Below are 13463 nucleotides of genomic sequence, written 5' to 3'. Positions count from 1 at the left end.
TTGTAAAGTGTCTGGAGATAACACCTGTAATGAATTGACGCTATATAAATAAAGATTGATTGATTGATTGATTGATCATTTAAGCAACACAAAAACTGAAATGGGTCAAATTGACCCTTAACATAATACAACACGCACCTTCAGAAAGTGGTCTCCTGAGGCAGAGGAGGCTCTCAGAGACTGTTTTGAGACCACTGACTGGAGTGCCCTGCAAGAGACTCATGGTGAGGACATTGAGGGGGTCACACACTGCACAACTGACTACATGAACTTCTGTATGGACGTTGTGGTTCCCACTAAAACTGTGCGCTGCTTCCCGAACAACAAGCCCTGGATCACCAGCGATGTCAAGGAGATCCTTAACAGGAAGAAAAGGGCATTCAAGGAGGGAGACCAGGCAGAGCTGAAGCGTGTGCAGGGGGAACTCAAGGTCAGACTCCAAGAGGCAAAGGAGGAGTACAGAAGGAAGGTAGAGCAGAAGCTGCAGAAGAACAACATGAGGGAGGTCTGGGAGGGCATGAAAACCATCACAGGCTGCAAGAAGAAAAACAACAATGCAGAAGACAGTGCCTGTCCCCCCAGCACCCCTCTACACACCCCCTCCCTCCCTCTCACTCCACCCAACACCTCCACCAGGACAGATACAACCTCCAGAGACAATCCATCCCCCCTCCCCCCCACCATCACCAGAGACCAGGTGAGCAAGGAGCTGAAAAGACTCAGCTCCAGGAAGGCAGCAGGCCCGGACAAGGTGTGTCCCAGGATGCTAAAGGCCTGCTCTGCTGAGCTGGGGGAGCCACTTCAGCACGTCTTCAACATGAGCCTGCGGCTCGGGAAGGTTCCTGTGCTCTGGAAGACCTCGTGCCTCACGCCGGTCCCCAAGAAGAAAAACCCCAGTGAGCCAGTAGACTTCAGACCAATCGCTCTGACATCCCACGTTATGAAGACCTTTGAACGGCTGCTGCTCCAACACCTCAGACCCCAGGTCCAACACGTACAGGATCCCCTGCAGTTTGCATACCAGGCAAAGGTGGGCGTGGACGATGCCATCCTCTATCTTCTACACAGGGCTTACTCTCGTCTGGACAAAGGGAGCAGCGTGATGAGAATCATGTTCTTTGATTTCTCAAAGAAAGACAATTCAGTGGTGTGCTGGGGACGAAGCTGCAAGAAGAGGGACGCAGCACGCCTGGACAGACTGGTGAGGAGGGCTGGCTCTGTGCTGGGTACAGAGCTGGACTCACTGGTGAGGAGGGCTGGCTCTGTGGTGGGCACAGAGCTGGACTCACTGGTGAGGAGGGCTGGCTCTGTGGTGGGTACAGAGCTGGACTCACTGGTGACAGTGGTAGAGAGGAGGTCTCTGGACAAAATGCTCTCCATCATGGACAACACACACCACCCTCTGCACAGCACCTTCACCGGGCAGAGGAGCATGTTCAGTGACAGACTGCTGTCACAGTCGTGCTCCACGGACAGACTCAAGAACTCTTTTGTCCCCCTATAGGCCATAAGACTGTACAACACTTCACTGTCACGGCAGGGAAGAAGCACACGGTGAACCCTGGACTCATTTTTCACTTTTTTTCTCACTGCTCATCTGCACTGCTGACCTCAGAGTCAGCCTCCAGTTGGACACTTTACTGCATATTGGTAGTCACCTTACTGAGCACAGGTCACTTTAATGATAATCACTCTAATCATGTCTGGTTTCATCCTACTGTTGTGTTATGCTACATCTGTAATGGTTGACATGATCACCCTAACTAGGTCAAGCTTCACTCTATTGTCTTCAACACTTAATGCTAATCTGCTCCTCAATAGTTGGTCACTTTGATGATAATCACCCTAATCACTCCGGGTTTCACCTTATTGTTTTGGACACTTAATGCTAATCACTGCTCCTTTATGTTGCTGAGCACTTTAATGGCCCAGTCTGCATCCCTGCATTGACTGTTTAATGACTGTACTCACACCTCTGGCACTACCTCAAACACCTCTGTACATGCACATGGAACTAGTTTCTAGAAGGTCAGCACTTTGTTTCTAAGGCTCTTTAACTGTTTACAGGTCTCTTTTAATCAGCACATGTTTTTCTCTCCTTCACAGGTTATGTACATTATGCTATATAAGTGTTAAGTCTAATGCTAATGCTAACTGCACAGGTTTAACCTGTAATTATATTTACTCTTAGTCACATAGGGGCTGCTAAATCTTGTTTGGGGGATTATTGTATACAGGGGGGAGGGGGGGGGACAGCGGGTGTGTATTATAACCAATGTCTTGTGTCCTGCCTGTCTGTATACTGCTACTGGATGCCTTGAATTTCCCTCGGGATCAATAAAGTATCTTTCTATCTATCTATCTATCTATCGATCTATCGATCTATCTATCTATCTATCTATCTATCTATGGAAACATTTATTTCTTAAGTCCCAAGTTAACGAACTCCTTCACGCTTTAACATGCAAAAATATATTTACTGGCAAAAAGAAATAGCTGTATTAGTTCACTGCAAGTACAACAGTGTGCATTATGTTCCCATGCATATGTCTTATGTGTAAATTCTTTATTTACAATTTTCAGTATAAAAATCGAAAACATGCTACATAGACCAACCAAGTGCAATAATTGCAACAATAATCAATCACTGCCTTTTTTTTGTATATTTTGCTTCCTCCATGCCTATTTCTGGTATATTCCTTCCAATGGAAGAGTGTTCTATTATTGATGCTATATTATTCTGTATATTGTTACTTACAATACATTTTTTGTATTTTGTGTTACATTTTTGATCTTTATTTTGTACTATTATTGTATATGCTGCTGGAACCTAAATTTCCTGAGGGAGTCATCCCAAAGGATCAATAAAGTTTAGTCTAAGTCTAAGATATTTTAAGCATTGAGACTAAGTCAGTTTTCCATTTGCCTCTCACTTCATCAGTGACGTGAGGGTTCATGAGGTGTGAACATTATTACGCTCATGCATGATAAAACAGAAGCCGTAGAGCCGGACTTTATGAGGGTCATGTGCAGTAACCCCTGGAAACACACTTTACCAAGAGGCACGGCGTCAAGATGTGAATTAAACTACCAGCTAAACAAAACCCAGAATAATTCTTTTATTTTTACACAAGATCCACATCTGACATGGAAAATAACCAATCACAATTTAGGATTGTATTGTGTCAGCCTGACAGCTGAGGCTCAGGAAGGACGACTTTCAACCATAAGGTCGAAGGTTCTATTCCCAGCTCATGTTGCAACATGTCCATTGGGCCCCCATCTACACACACACACACACACACACACACACACACACACACACACACAATAAGCCCCAACTGTTAACATTTCAGTAAACGTTTACGTATTACATTATTATTTTTTATTTTGAAACAAGAGACGAACAGCTTCCGGTCTTAGTCTCTCTCTCTCTCTCACCCTCTCTCTCTCTCTCTCTCTCTCTCCCCCCCCCAGCTCACAGTAACCAAGTGGTCTGTATACATAAGATGGTTAACAGGCAGGTTAGCAGCCACTCATCCTGTCTCACAGCTTCTTGTTCTTCATGTAGACATGGTGACAGCATGTTTTGGTTAGCATACCAATAAACCAGGATGCTAATCCTGCTGTTGGGCTAGGGTTAGGGTTACCCTTTGACACCCTTTGACTTAATTACAAGAACAGCGTATGATGGTCAAAACCCCCCCCCCTTCACTGGCTCCCTGCAGATAGAGTCCATTTTAAGATTGTATTACTCAGGTTCTTGGTGTTTTGTCTTTCAGTTCATGCAAATTGCAGTCACCTCCTTCACACTGTCAACCCTGCACACAAACATTGGAAACGTTGGTGTTTAAGTGTTGGACATTGGTGACAAGGAAACAACGAATCATATGGGCTTAAATATAAATGACTCGGTCCGTCAAGTCTCTTGACCAGCTTGTTCAGACCACAACAGTCCACATTAATACCAACCCAGAAACCCTCCAGACTGTGTGTGCCGTCCCACAGGAGAGAGAGGAAGCCCATCTGCAATCAATAGGTAGGTGGGCGGAGTCTCCTGAGCAAGCAGCCGGCATATCACCACCAACCACCAGAGGGAGCCAAAACTCTGAAACATAAAAGAGCAACAACAGGACCAACAAACGCTCTCATGTCAACTTTCTGACCCAGAGAAGGAGGAGCATGTGGATGAAGTGAAGGTTAGAAAACACATATCGGTAGTTTGCTGCAGCAGGAGGCTCACAAACTAAAGACAAATCTCAGAATGACATGTTGCTGCCAAAACATCCACCGTTCATCATTATGAGAATATCTGTTTGTTTACTGGACCCACACTGATTTATTTATCTATGAACAGAGAGCTCACATCAGTCAGCGTCTTCGTCTATGTGTGTGTGTGTGTATATACATATATACCTTATTAATCCCTGAGGGGAAATGCAAATGTTACACTTTAAACCCTTTAGTCAAACTCTTCAACATCCAAACAAAAGACAAAACTCTGAGTGGATTTTAAAATGCTGTGATTCTTTAATCAAGTTTAAATGATTCATCAAGGTGCATGTACACAGATCTATAATCATGTTCAGTTCATCAGACTGCCTTTATGTATATTGTTATAAAGTGGAAGTTAATAAAACATGCAGATAAATCATTTTTCAAACATGATGGTGGACTTTACATTTCATGCACATGGCTGAGGGTTCTTTACTAGCTGACATCTATCGAGCAACACCTCAATTGTAGCCACCTGAACACTTTTGTACGTCCCAGTGAAGAACATGGTGTGGATCTCGCCGTTTCCATAGGTGCGTCTGAGGCGTGCAGTGAACGGGATGGTGAGCTTGTTCTTATATCGCATCATATTAAGAGAGCAGGATTTGTTAGGAGGGACTTTGAGCTGCACAGAAACTACATCAGTGACCGATTCTGTCACTGTGGTTTCCTCAGTGAGCTGGAATGTTCTTTCGAGGCCGACTTCAATCTTTTCTTCAACAATGAAGGGGACGCCAACTGTGAAGGTTGTCTTAACCCCGGTTGTGATAGAAAAACCAAAGTCCCATTTTTGAGCCACCTCGTACGTCTTTGAGAGAGAGTCTGTTCTCTCCACTGGGTGGCATTGAAGGTTCTTGATTATGGACACACGGATGATCTCTGGGGGATATATGGTCATTTCTGATCGACTAGTGATGTATCTGACATTGTCAATCTGCTGGCTGACTATATTCTCACTCATGGTCAGGACCTGGTAGTCCTTGAACGTACGCTCAGAACCCTTCCAAGGCAAGTAGAAGAGCTTCTTCTTAGTATCAACCTTACCAAGTCCATATTGGTTCTTGCCTACATGTATGTTCTCTGCAGGGCAGGTTCTCACTGAGTTCTTGGGCACTGAACCACGTGAACCATCCTTCCACTCCAGGATCTCAAAGTTGTTTTTGTTCACCAGGATCTCAAACGGAATACCAGCATGTTCTTTGTTTGCGTCGGCATAGTGACAGTAAGAACCCTTAGTGGGGGTATAAAAACCAGCGTGACATTTGTATTTGCAGACGTAATCAGTGCGACCAACATCATCATTATAAATGGAAACTGCATTGTTTGGTAAAGAGTTTTTCCAGGTCACCCATTTCAGGAAAGATTCTCCCTCCGACAGGCTGGGGGAGGATTGAACCGCCCTCTTCTGTCTGACCGGAGTCAGAGGCAGAAAATGAGGATTCATTCCCAATGATGGGTTCACAGTGATGTTCGGACTGCCCTTTAGATCTGACTCTATGAAGGAGACAGGAGAGAGAAAAGGAAGCAGCACTTTACTTTAGTACACAAAGAAACAAAGAGTGAGAAGTTACTTTCCAGTCTGACCTCGACCCACTCTCTCTCCTCTCAGCACTTCCTGCTTTCCTATCTTATAAAGACCCATGCACTATTATCTTATATTTAGTATTCTATATATTAGTCTTATAATTACCTGTTTATATTTTAGCTAACTGTTTTTATTCAATGTTTACTTTGTAAAGCGAGAGCACAGAGTTAAATTCCTTGTGTGTTAAATCTACCTGGCCGATAGAATCAGCTGACTGTGATTCTCGTTAATGTTTACCTGTTGTCCACTCTGTGCTGCTCCTGACGTCGAGAGGACCGGCTGAAGACAGAGCCGCCAGAGCCGACAGCAACAACACGACCGACTTCATCTGGAGAGGAGACAAACACCAGAGTCCTCGTTAGTAAGCAGAAGGTTTACGTCACATGAACATGACTCTGGAACGACACTGTTTTTAACACAGACAAGTTTGACCTCTTTAAAGGATCAATCATCGTTTCACTTGTTTAAATACTGGAGTCCCACAGAGCTGCGTCTTCTCTCCTTTCTGCCACATTGAACATCCTCACCTTTAACATCATTTATGGTTCAAGTTTGTCACAGAGAAACAGAAGCCATCAAAATTCAACTTTTAAAACTTTACATGCAAGCAGCAGAAAGGAAAGCTTCACCGCTCGGTTCAGCTCAGAGGAGATTCTAGAGACTGTTGGGGCCTCTGGCACATCTGGAAGAGCCTGCAATCTTTATTTACCATCATGTCTGCCATGGTCCTGATGCTGTTTCCTTTTTCTGTTTTCTCTCCTGTGCACAGATAACTCCTCTCATGCAGGTGATGCTTAGCGAGGCAAGGGGCCCCCCTACCTGTCTGGGGCCCCAAGCAGTTGTCTGCCCCTGTACTCCCTTGAGATACAGATTCACTAATCCAACCAACACTTACTTATCTTGAGGAAACAAGAAAAAGTACTCACCATCTCTGTGTTCATCATTTGATGCAGCTCTGCTCACCTTCAGGTTTATATGAAGAAGCTGAGTGACGCACAAAGTTGTTGAGCCGATCTTAAATACACTTACTCTTGGCATGACTCAAACAGTTTCTAAGTGGCTCAACAGATTTTTTATGAAGGCTCCAAGGAAGTGTCATTTTATTTGCTTTCTCAACATCTTACTCCTCCCTCTGTTTACAGAAGTCAACAGTACAAAGTCATTACACACTCCTGGTGTGAGGCTTGTTTGCGTATGAATGTGTAATAGGTTTTCACTGGAAATGTAGTATTTCAATGCTTGTGTTATGTTAAGGGTCAATTTGACCCATTTCAGTTTTTGTGTTGCTTAAATGATCAATCAATCAATCAATCAATCTTTATTTATATAGCGTCAATTCATAACAGGCGTTATCTCCAGACACTTTACAAAAGCAGGTAAAGGACCTTACTGTCTGTCTGTTAACATTAACAAAAGAGCAGGTAACAAGACCATGCTCATTGTTATGTTTGCATAAAGCAGGTAAAGGACCTTACTGATGGCTATATTACAAGAGCTCAGCTTAATCCGTCATAGAAGAACAAACTTCCTTTTAACAGGCAGAAATCTTCAGCAGACCCGGATCATGATGAACAGACATCTGATAAACTGTGCTGGGCTTGAAAATGGGACAAGATGCAGAAAGAAGAATAGGATAGGATAGGTTGGGGGGGGGGGTTGTTTGGGCAGGCCATCCTTGGGGGGGTTGTTTGGGCAGGCCATCCTGGGGAGGGGGGGGGGGGTTGTTTGGGCAGGTCATCCTCGGGAGGGGGGGGGGTTGTTTGGGCAGGCCATCCTTGGGGGGGTTGTTTGGGCAGGTCATCCTCGGGAGGGGGGGGGGTTGTTTGGGCAGGCCATCCTTGGGGGGGTTGTTTGGGCAGGCCATCCTCACCAACAGTCCCAAGGAACCAAAGAGAGCTCAGGAGCTCCCAGAAAAAGGAGAAATTACTAGTTATTGTTTCTTTTTCTTCATGAAAGTTTGTGACTTTTCCTCACCTGGGGTCATGAACTGATCGAGATCAGTGTACATGTCACAAAAAGCATTAGTTGGTGCAGTGAAGGTGTGAGGATCACGAAGAACAGAATAACTTCTGTTACATTCCTCCCCCGGGGGTAAGATTCACAGTCTGAGGCTGATTTCTTTTCCAATGAAAAGTTTGAGTGTGGCTGCTTTTCCAATGAAAAGTTTGAGTGTGGCTGCTTTTCCAATGAAAAGTTTGAGTGTGGCTGCTTTGCCAATGAAAAGGTTGAATGTGGTTGCTTTTCCAATGAAAAGGTTGAATGTGGCTGCTTTGCCAATGACAAGTTTGAGTGTGTTTGCTTTGCCAATAAAAAGTGTGGTTGTGTGGTTTTTGTTTGTGAAAATTCAGCTTACATAATTTACATAAGCAAAACTACATTTCTGTTGGGCAGTGAGCCCATCAGAGAATAAACCTTCATAGAGGCAAATAAGGTGGTGAACAAACGGTTGATAAGATTCATGAAAAGATTGATAGTACGTATTTTCATATATTCATTCATCTTGATACATTGATGGATATATCTTTTAATTGTGTCAACCATGTGAGAGTAATTCATTTAGGTTTGTGAAGATGTACTACATACATGTGTAAAAGATCATATTACAGTAGTAGCAGAGTTATATTTGGTTTGAAGCCAAGTGTCTGTTGTTGTCTGAGAGATTTAGCTTAACATAGATGTTTGACATTTGAGCCAAGGAGATGAGTTCTTCATTCCTTATACAGAGTGAAGTAATTGTGGGCTGTCTTTCTATCAGAATATAAGGAACACTGTGAAGAAGAATACTTTGCCAGTGATCGTGAGATCCTGGTCAGCACGCGTCCTGGTTCAATAGCATGTAAGATTGCGAGCAGCATGCCAGTAACTGCAAGGTTCTGGTCATGAAGAAAGTCTGAGCCATTCTTTGTTATGTTATTATGTTATTTGACCATAAATAAATCTAAGATGATCCATGATAATGTCCTATTTATTCATTTAACACAGATACAGAAACCCCTACTGTTACAGTGGTATCACGAATTGATTCTAACTTACACCCTCGGTTCCTGTGATAGTTATGGGGAACGTAAACTGTCTAACCAACAAGACAGACGAGCTGGCTGCTCTCGTGAGGAACAACCGGACATTTAGAGAGTGCAGTTTAATGTGCCTCACAGAAACCTGGCTGACTCAAAACACCCCAGACGCTAACGTAGATCTACCGGGCTTTACTACAGTGAGAGCGGACAGAGACACGAAACGCAGCGGCAAACGGAAAGGAGGAGGACTCTCGCTGTTCATTAACAACAGATGGTGCCACCATGGACATGTTACTGTAAAGGAGGCAACGTGCAGCAAAGACATCGAGCTGCTGGCGGTAGGTCTCCGTCCTTACTACATGCCCAGGGAGTTCTCCCACGCCATTGTTGTTGTTGTTTACGTTCCACCCCGTGCACACGTCGAGACTGCGTGTGACGTCATCCACTCGAACATCTCGAGATTACAAACACTGCACCCTGATGCTTTCATTGCCATCTCAGGGGACTTTAACTCATTCTCCGCCATTGACGGAATATTCCGTCAATTGGTGTTTTCAGTGTAATACGATAGGGGGCGCTCTGGCGGACATTGTGAAAAAGTTACAGGACTGTGGGGTCAAAAACCAACAAACAAGACCACTCGCGGGAAAGTAGAGAGAAAAAAAACAATCATCTTCTTCGTCCTTATTTTCCAGCGGGCGGTGTTCTATCAGTCTGTATGTGAGTTTGACGCGCGTCAAAAAGTCAACATTAGCCGTATAGATATGAGATAAAAGCTCTTGAACAGTACAAACATGCCGGCGCCAGCAAGGAGATATTCAGCTGCGGAAACTACAGAGTTAATTATTGATACAGACTCTGATCATTCATTTTTTGACCTCCGTGAAACTGATCTGGATGAAGACAGCAGCGGAGGTCAGGACCTACATTCAGACCTTCAGGACGTGTAAGAGGTAAGATATGATCACATTATTTTTTTTGATTCACCGTGATAGCATATGCATCTGATAATTCATGAGATAACGAGACGTCGAAATAACATATCTCTCATTTCTGTACATAAACTATGTACCAAACGAATTTTTGACGGACTTTTTATTGTAATTTCCAGACACAGAGTCCAGGTCTCCAAGGTTCAGGTCTCCAAGGTCCAGACATACACGTAGGTGCAAGAGGTGAGTCATGATAACCTATTTTATTTAGTTTGATAGTATGTTACTTGGATTGTATGATTATTAGATACTACAAGACAAGAGCATCTGCTAACTTGTGAGAGAAGATAAAAAAAGAAATAATTTATCTTTCATTTTGTACACAAACTATTTACCAAATGAATATTTGTTTGACATTTTACTGTCATTTTACACACAGAGTCCAGGGATTCATGGCCCAGGTGTCCTTTACACAGAACTACTCAAGGTGAAAATGGTAAGATGTGATATGAAGAGGCCGAAAAATAACGTTTCTCTCTTTGTGCACATCACACTGTTGAATAAAAAAATTGTCTTTCTAATTATTTACAGGTCGATCACAGCAAAGAGGCAGAGGTCGGACCTGTGGATCTTATTGGTGTGGTGGAGGTCAAGTACCTGGTGACCAAGCAAGAGGGTCTGTAAACCAGCCAGGTGCAGGTCCTGGTCCAGGTAATCTGATGTGGAAAGAAATGAACTGGCAGCCAAAAGACTTTCCTTTTCACTGAGAATCCTGGACCTCTAAATGATGCTGCTGCTCTTGATCATATCATTCGTAAGCCTGACCTTGAAATGTACTGGTCTACAGATGACCTTTAGGCCTCCCCCTACTTCAACAAGGTCATGTCCCGCAACCGGTTTGAAATCATATGGAGATTTCTACACTCCAATGATTATGAATCAAGGCCAGCAAATAGCACTGACAGGTTGTACAAAGTCCGCCCTGTCTTATATTACCTTTTATCTAAACTCAGTCAAATGTATCAACCTAACACCAACATTTGCATTGATGAGGGTATGCTTCTGTGGCGTGGACGGCTAGCGTTCAGGGTGTACAATCCCCAAAAACCTGTCAAATATGGGTTCAAATCCTACATCCTTTGCGATTCTGACACAGGGTACTGTTACAACATGAAACCCTGTTGTGGAGAAGACACTTCCCTGGGAGACACAATTGTCTCTCTTCTTGATCAGGTTTTTGTTCAACTAATGTTTTATTATTGAAAATAATAATGATATTTAAGTGTTTGTAAAAAACAAAGTATTTCTGAGTGTATAAGAGAAGAAAAATGTATAATATAGTTTGTAAATGTTGTAGTGCTACACTATTCAAAGAAAATTAATAATTTTATGTAATCATTTTTATTTATTTTAGTTATTTATTTTAAAATATAACTGTAGTTGTCAAATGAAAGTAAAAAGAATCCAAATGTAAACTCAAAATCACTTTTTTTATTGAAAATAAGTGTGTTTTACAAAAGTGCTGTTTTCTCAGCTTTTTGTCCGGAATGTGGTTTTTTTGTGAAAATGGCCGATATTCAAGTGCTGATAAAAAAAGAGTGAATGAAGTTTGAATAAAATAGTTTTTTGTATATGAAAGCAGAGGCTCTGATCTTTCTTTTGATGTATTCAATATTTACATATTCAAAGAACAAAATATTCTGTGAGTCTTGAAAGATTGGTGAAAATGGTGAAAAAGGCTGGCGCTGGCTGGCAAACATTCTAGAATTCTCTGGCGGGGAAAGAGTTAACCATGTTAAATTGAACTCCACACTACTGGACTTTCACCAGTTTGTAAGCTGTCCTACCAGGAAGAACAGGACAATAGACCTCCTGTATGCAAACGTGAAGGACGCCTACACTGCCACCCCCCTACCACCTCTGGGGAAGTCCGATCACAACTTGGTCCTACTCAAGCCACAGTACAAGACTAAGATCCATAGACAACCGGTAACAACACGCACCTTCAGAAAGTGGTCTCCTGAGGCAGAGGAGGCTCTCAGAGACTGTTTTCAGACCACTGACTGGAGTGCCCTGCAAGAGACTCATGGTGAGGACATTGAGGGGGTCACACACTGCACAACTGACTACATGAACTTCTGCATGGACGTTGTGGTTCCCACTAAAACTGTGCGCTGCTTCCCGAACAACAAGCCCTGGATCACCAGCGATGTCAAGGAGATCCTTAACAGGAAGAAAAGGGCATTCAAGGAGGGAGACCAGGCAGAGCTGAAGCGTGTGCAGGGGGAACTCAAGGTCAGACTCCAAGAGGCAAAGGAGGAGTACAGAAGGAAGGTAGAGCAGAAGCTGCAGCAGAACAACATGAGGGAGGTCTGGGAGGTCATGAAAACCATCACAGGCTGCAAGACGAAAAACAACAATGCAGAAGACAGTGCCTGTCCCCCCAGCACCCCTCTACACACCCCCTCCCTCCCTCTCACTCCACCCAACACCTCCACCAGGACAAACACAATCTCCAGAGACAATCCATCCCCCCTCCCCCCCACCATCACCAGAGACCAGGTGAGCAAGGAGCTGAAGAGACTCTGCTCCAGGAAGGCAGCAGGCCCGGACAAGGTGTGTCCCAGGATGCTAAAGGCCTGCTCTGCTGAGCTGGGGGAGCCACTTCAGCATGTCTTCAACATGAGCCTGCGGCTCGGGAAGGTTCCTGTGCTCTGGAAGACCTTGTGCCTCACCCCGGTCCCCAAGAAGAAAAACCCCAGTGAGCCAGGCGACTTCAGACCAATCGCTCTGACATCCCACGTTATGAAGACCTTTGAACGGCTGCTGCTCCAACACCTCAGACCCCAGGTCCAACACGCACAGGATCCCCTGCAGTTTGCATACCAGGCAAAGGTGGGTGTGGACGATGCCATCCTCTATCTTCTACACAGGGCTTACTCTCATCTGGACAAAGGGAGCAGCGTGATGAGAATCATGTTCTTTGATTTCTCAAAGAAAGACAATTCAGTGGTGTGCTGGGGAGGAAGCTGAAAGAAGAGGGACGCAGCACGCCTGGACTCACTGGTGAGGAGGGCTGGCTCTGTGGTGGGTACAGAGCTGGACTCACTGGTGACAGTGGTAGAGAGGAGGACTCTGGACAAAATGCTCTCCATCATGGACAACACACACCACCTTCTGCACAGCACCTTCACCGGGCAGAGGAGCATGTTCAGTGACAGACTGCTGTCACAGTCGTGCTCCACGGACAGACTCAAGAACTCTTTTGTCCCCCTATAGGCCATAAGACTGTACTACACTTCACTGTCACGGCAGGGAAGAAGCACACGGTGAACCCTGGACTAATTTTTCTCTTTTTTTCTCACTCCTCATCTGCACTGCTGACCTCAGAGTCAGCCCCCAGTTGGACACTTTAATGCATGTTGATAGTCACCTTACTGAGCACAGGTCACTTTAATGATAATCACTCTAATCATGTCTGGTTTCATCCTACTGTTGTGTTATGCTACATCTGTAATGGTTGACATGATCACCCTAACTAGGTCAAGTTTCACTCTATTGTCTTTGACACTTAATGCTAATCTGCTCCTCAATAGTTGGTCACTTTAATGATAATCACCCTAATCACTCCTGGTTTCACCTTATTGTTTTGGA

General features: G+C 44.1%; 1 protein-coding gene across 1 annotated transcript; it reads right to left on the bottom strand.

Annotated features, from left to right (window-relative positions):
* Positions 1–4506: 4506 nt before the first annotated feature.
* Positions 4507–6801, bottom strand: LOC306833995 (natterin-3-like; the record flags this gene model as incomplete). Its single annotated transcript, XM_079359705.1, has 3 exons — positions 4507–5769; positions 6098–6188; positions 6787–6801. The coding sequence occupies 3 exons, from the start codon at positions 6799–6801 to the stop codon at positions 4685–4687; spliced, it is 1191 nt and encodes a 396-aa protein (XP_079215831.1). The 3' UTR covers positions 4507–4684.
* Between the last annotated feature and the right edge of the window lie 6662 nt (positions 6802–13463).

This window comes from Symphodus melops, assembly GCF_947650265.1.
Source record: "Symphodus melops genome assembly, chromosome: 1".
In the NCBI taxonomy this organism is placed as follows: Eukaryota; Metazoa; Chordata; class Actinopteri; order Labriformes; family Labridae; genus Symphodus; species Symphodus melops.
Note: the sequence above shows the minus strand (reverse complement) of the source record. Positions and strands in the feature narration are given on the sequence as shown.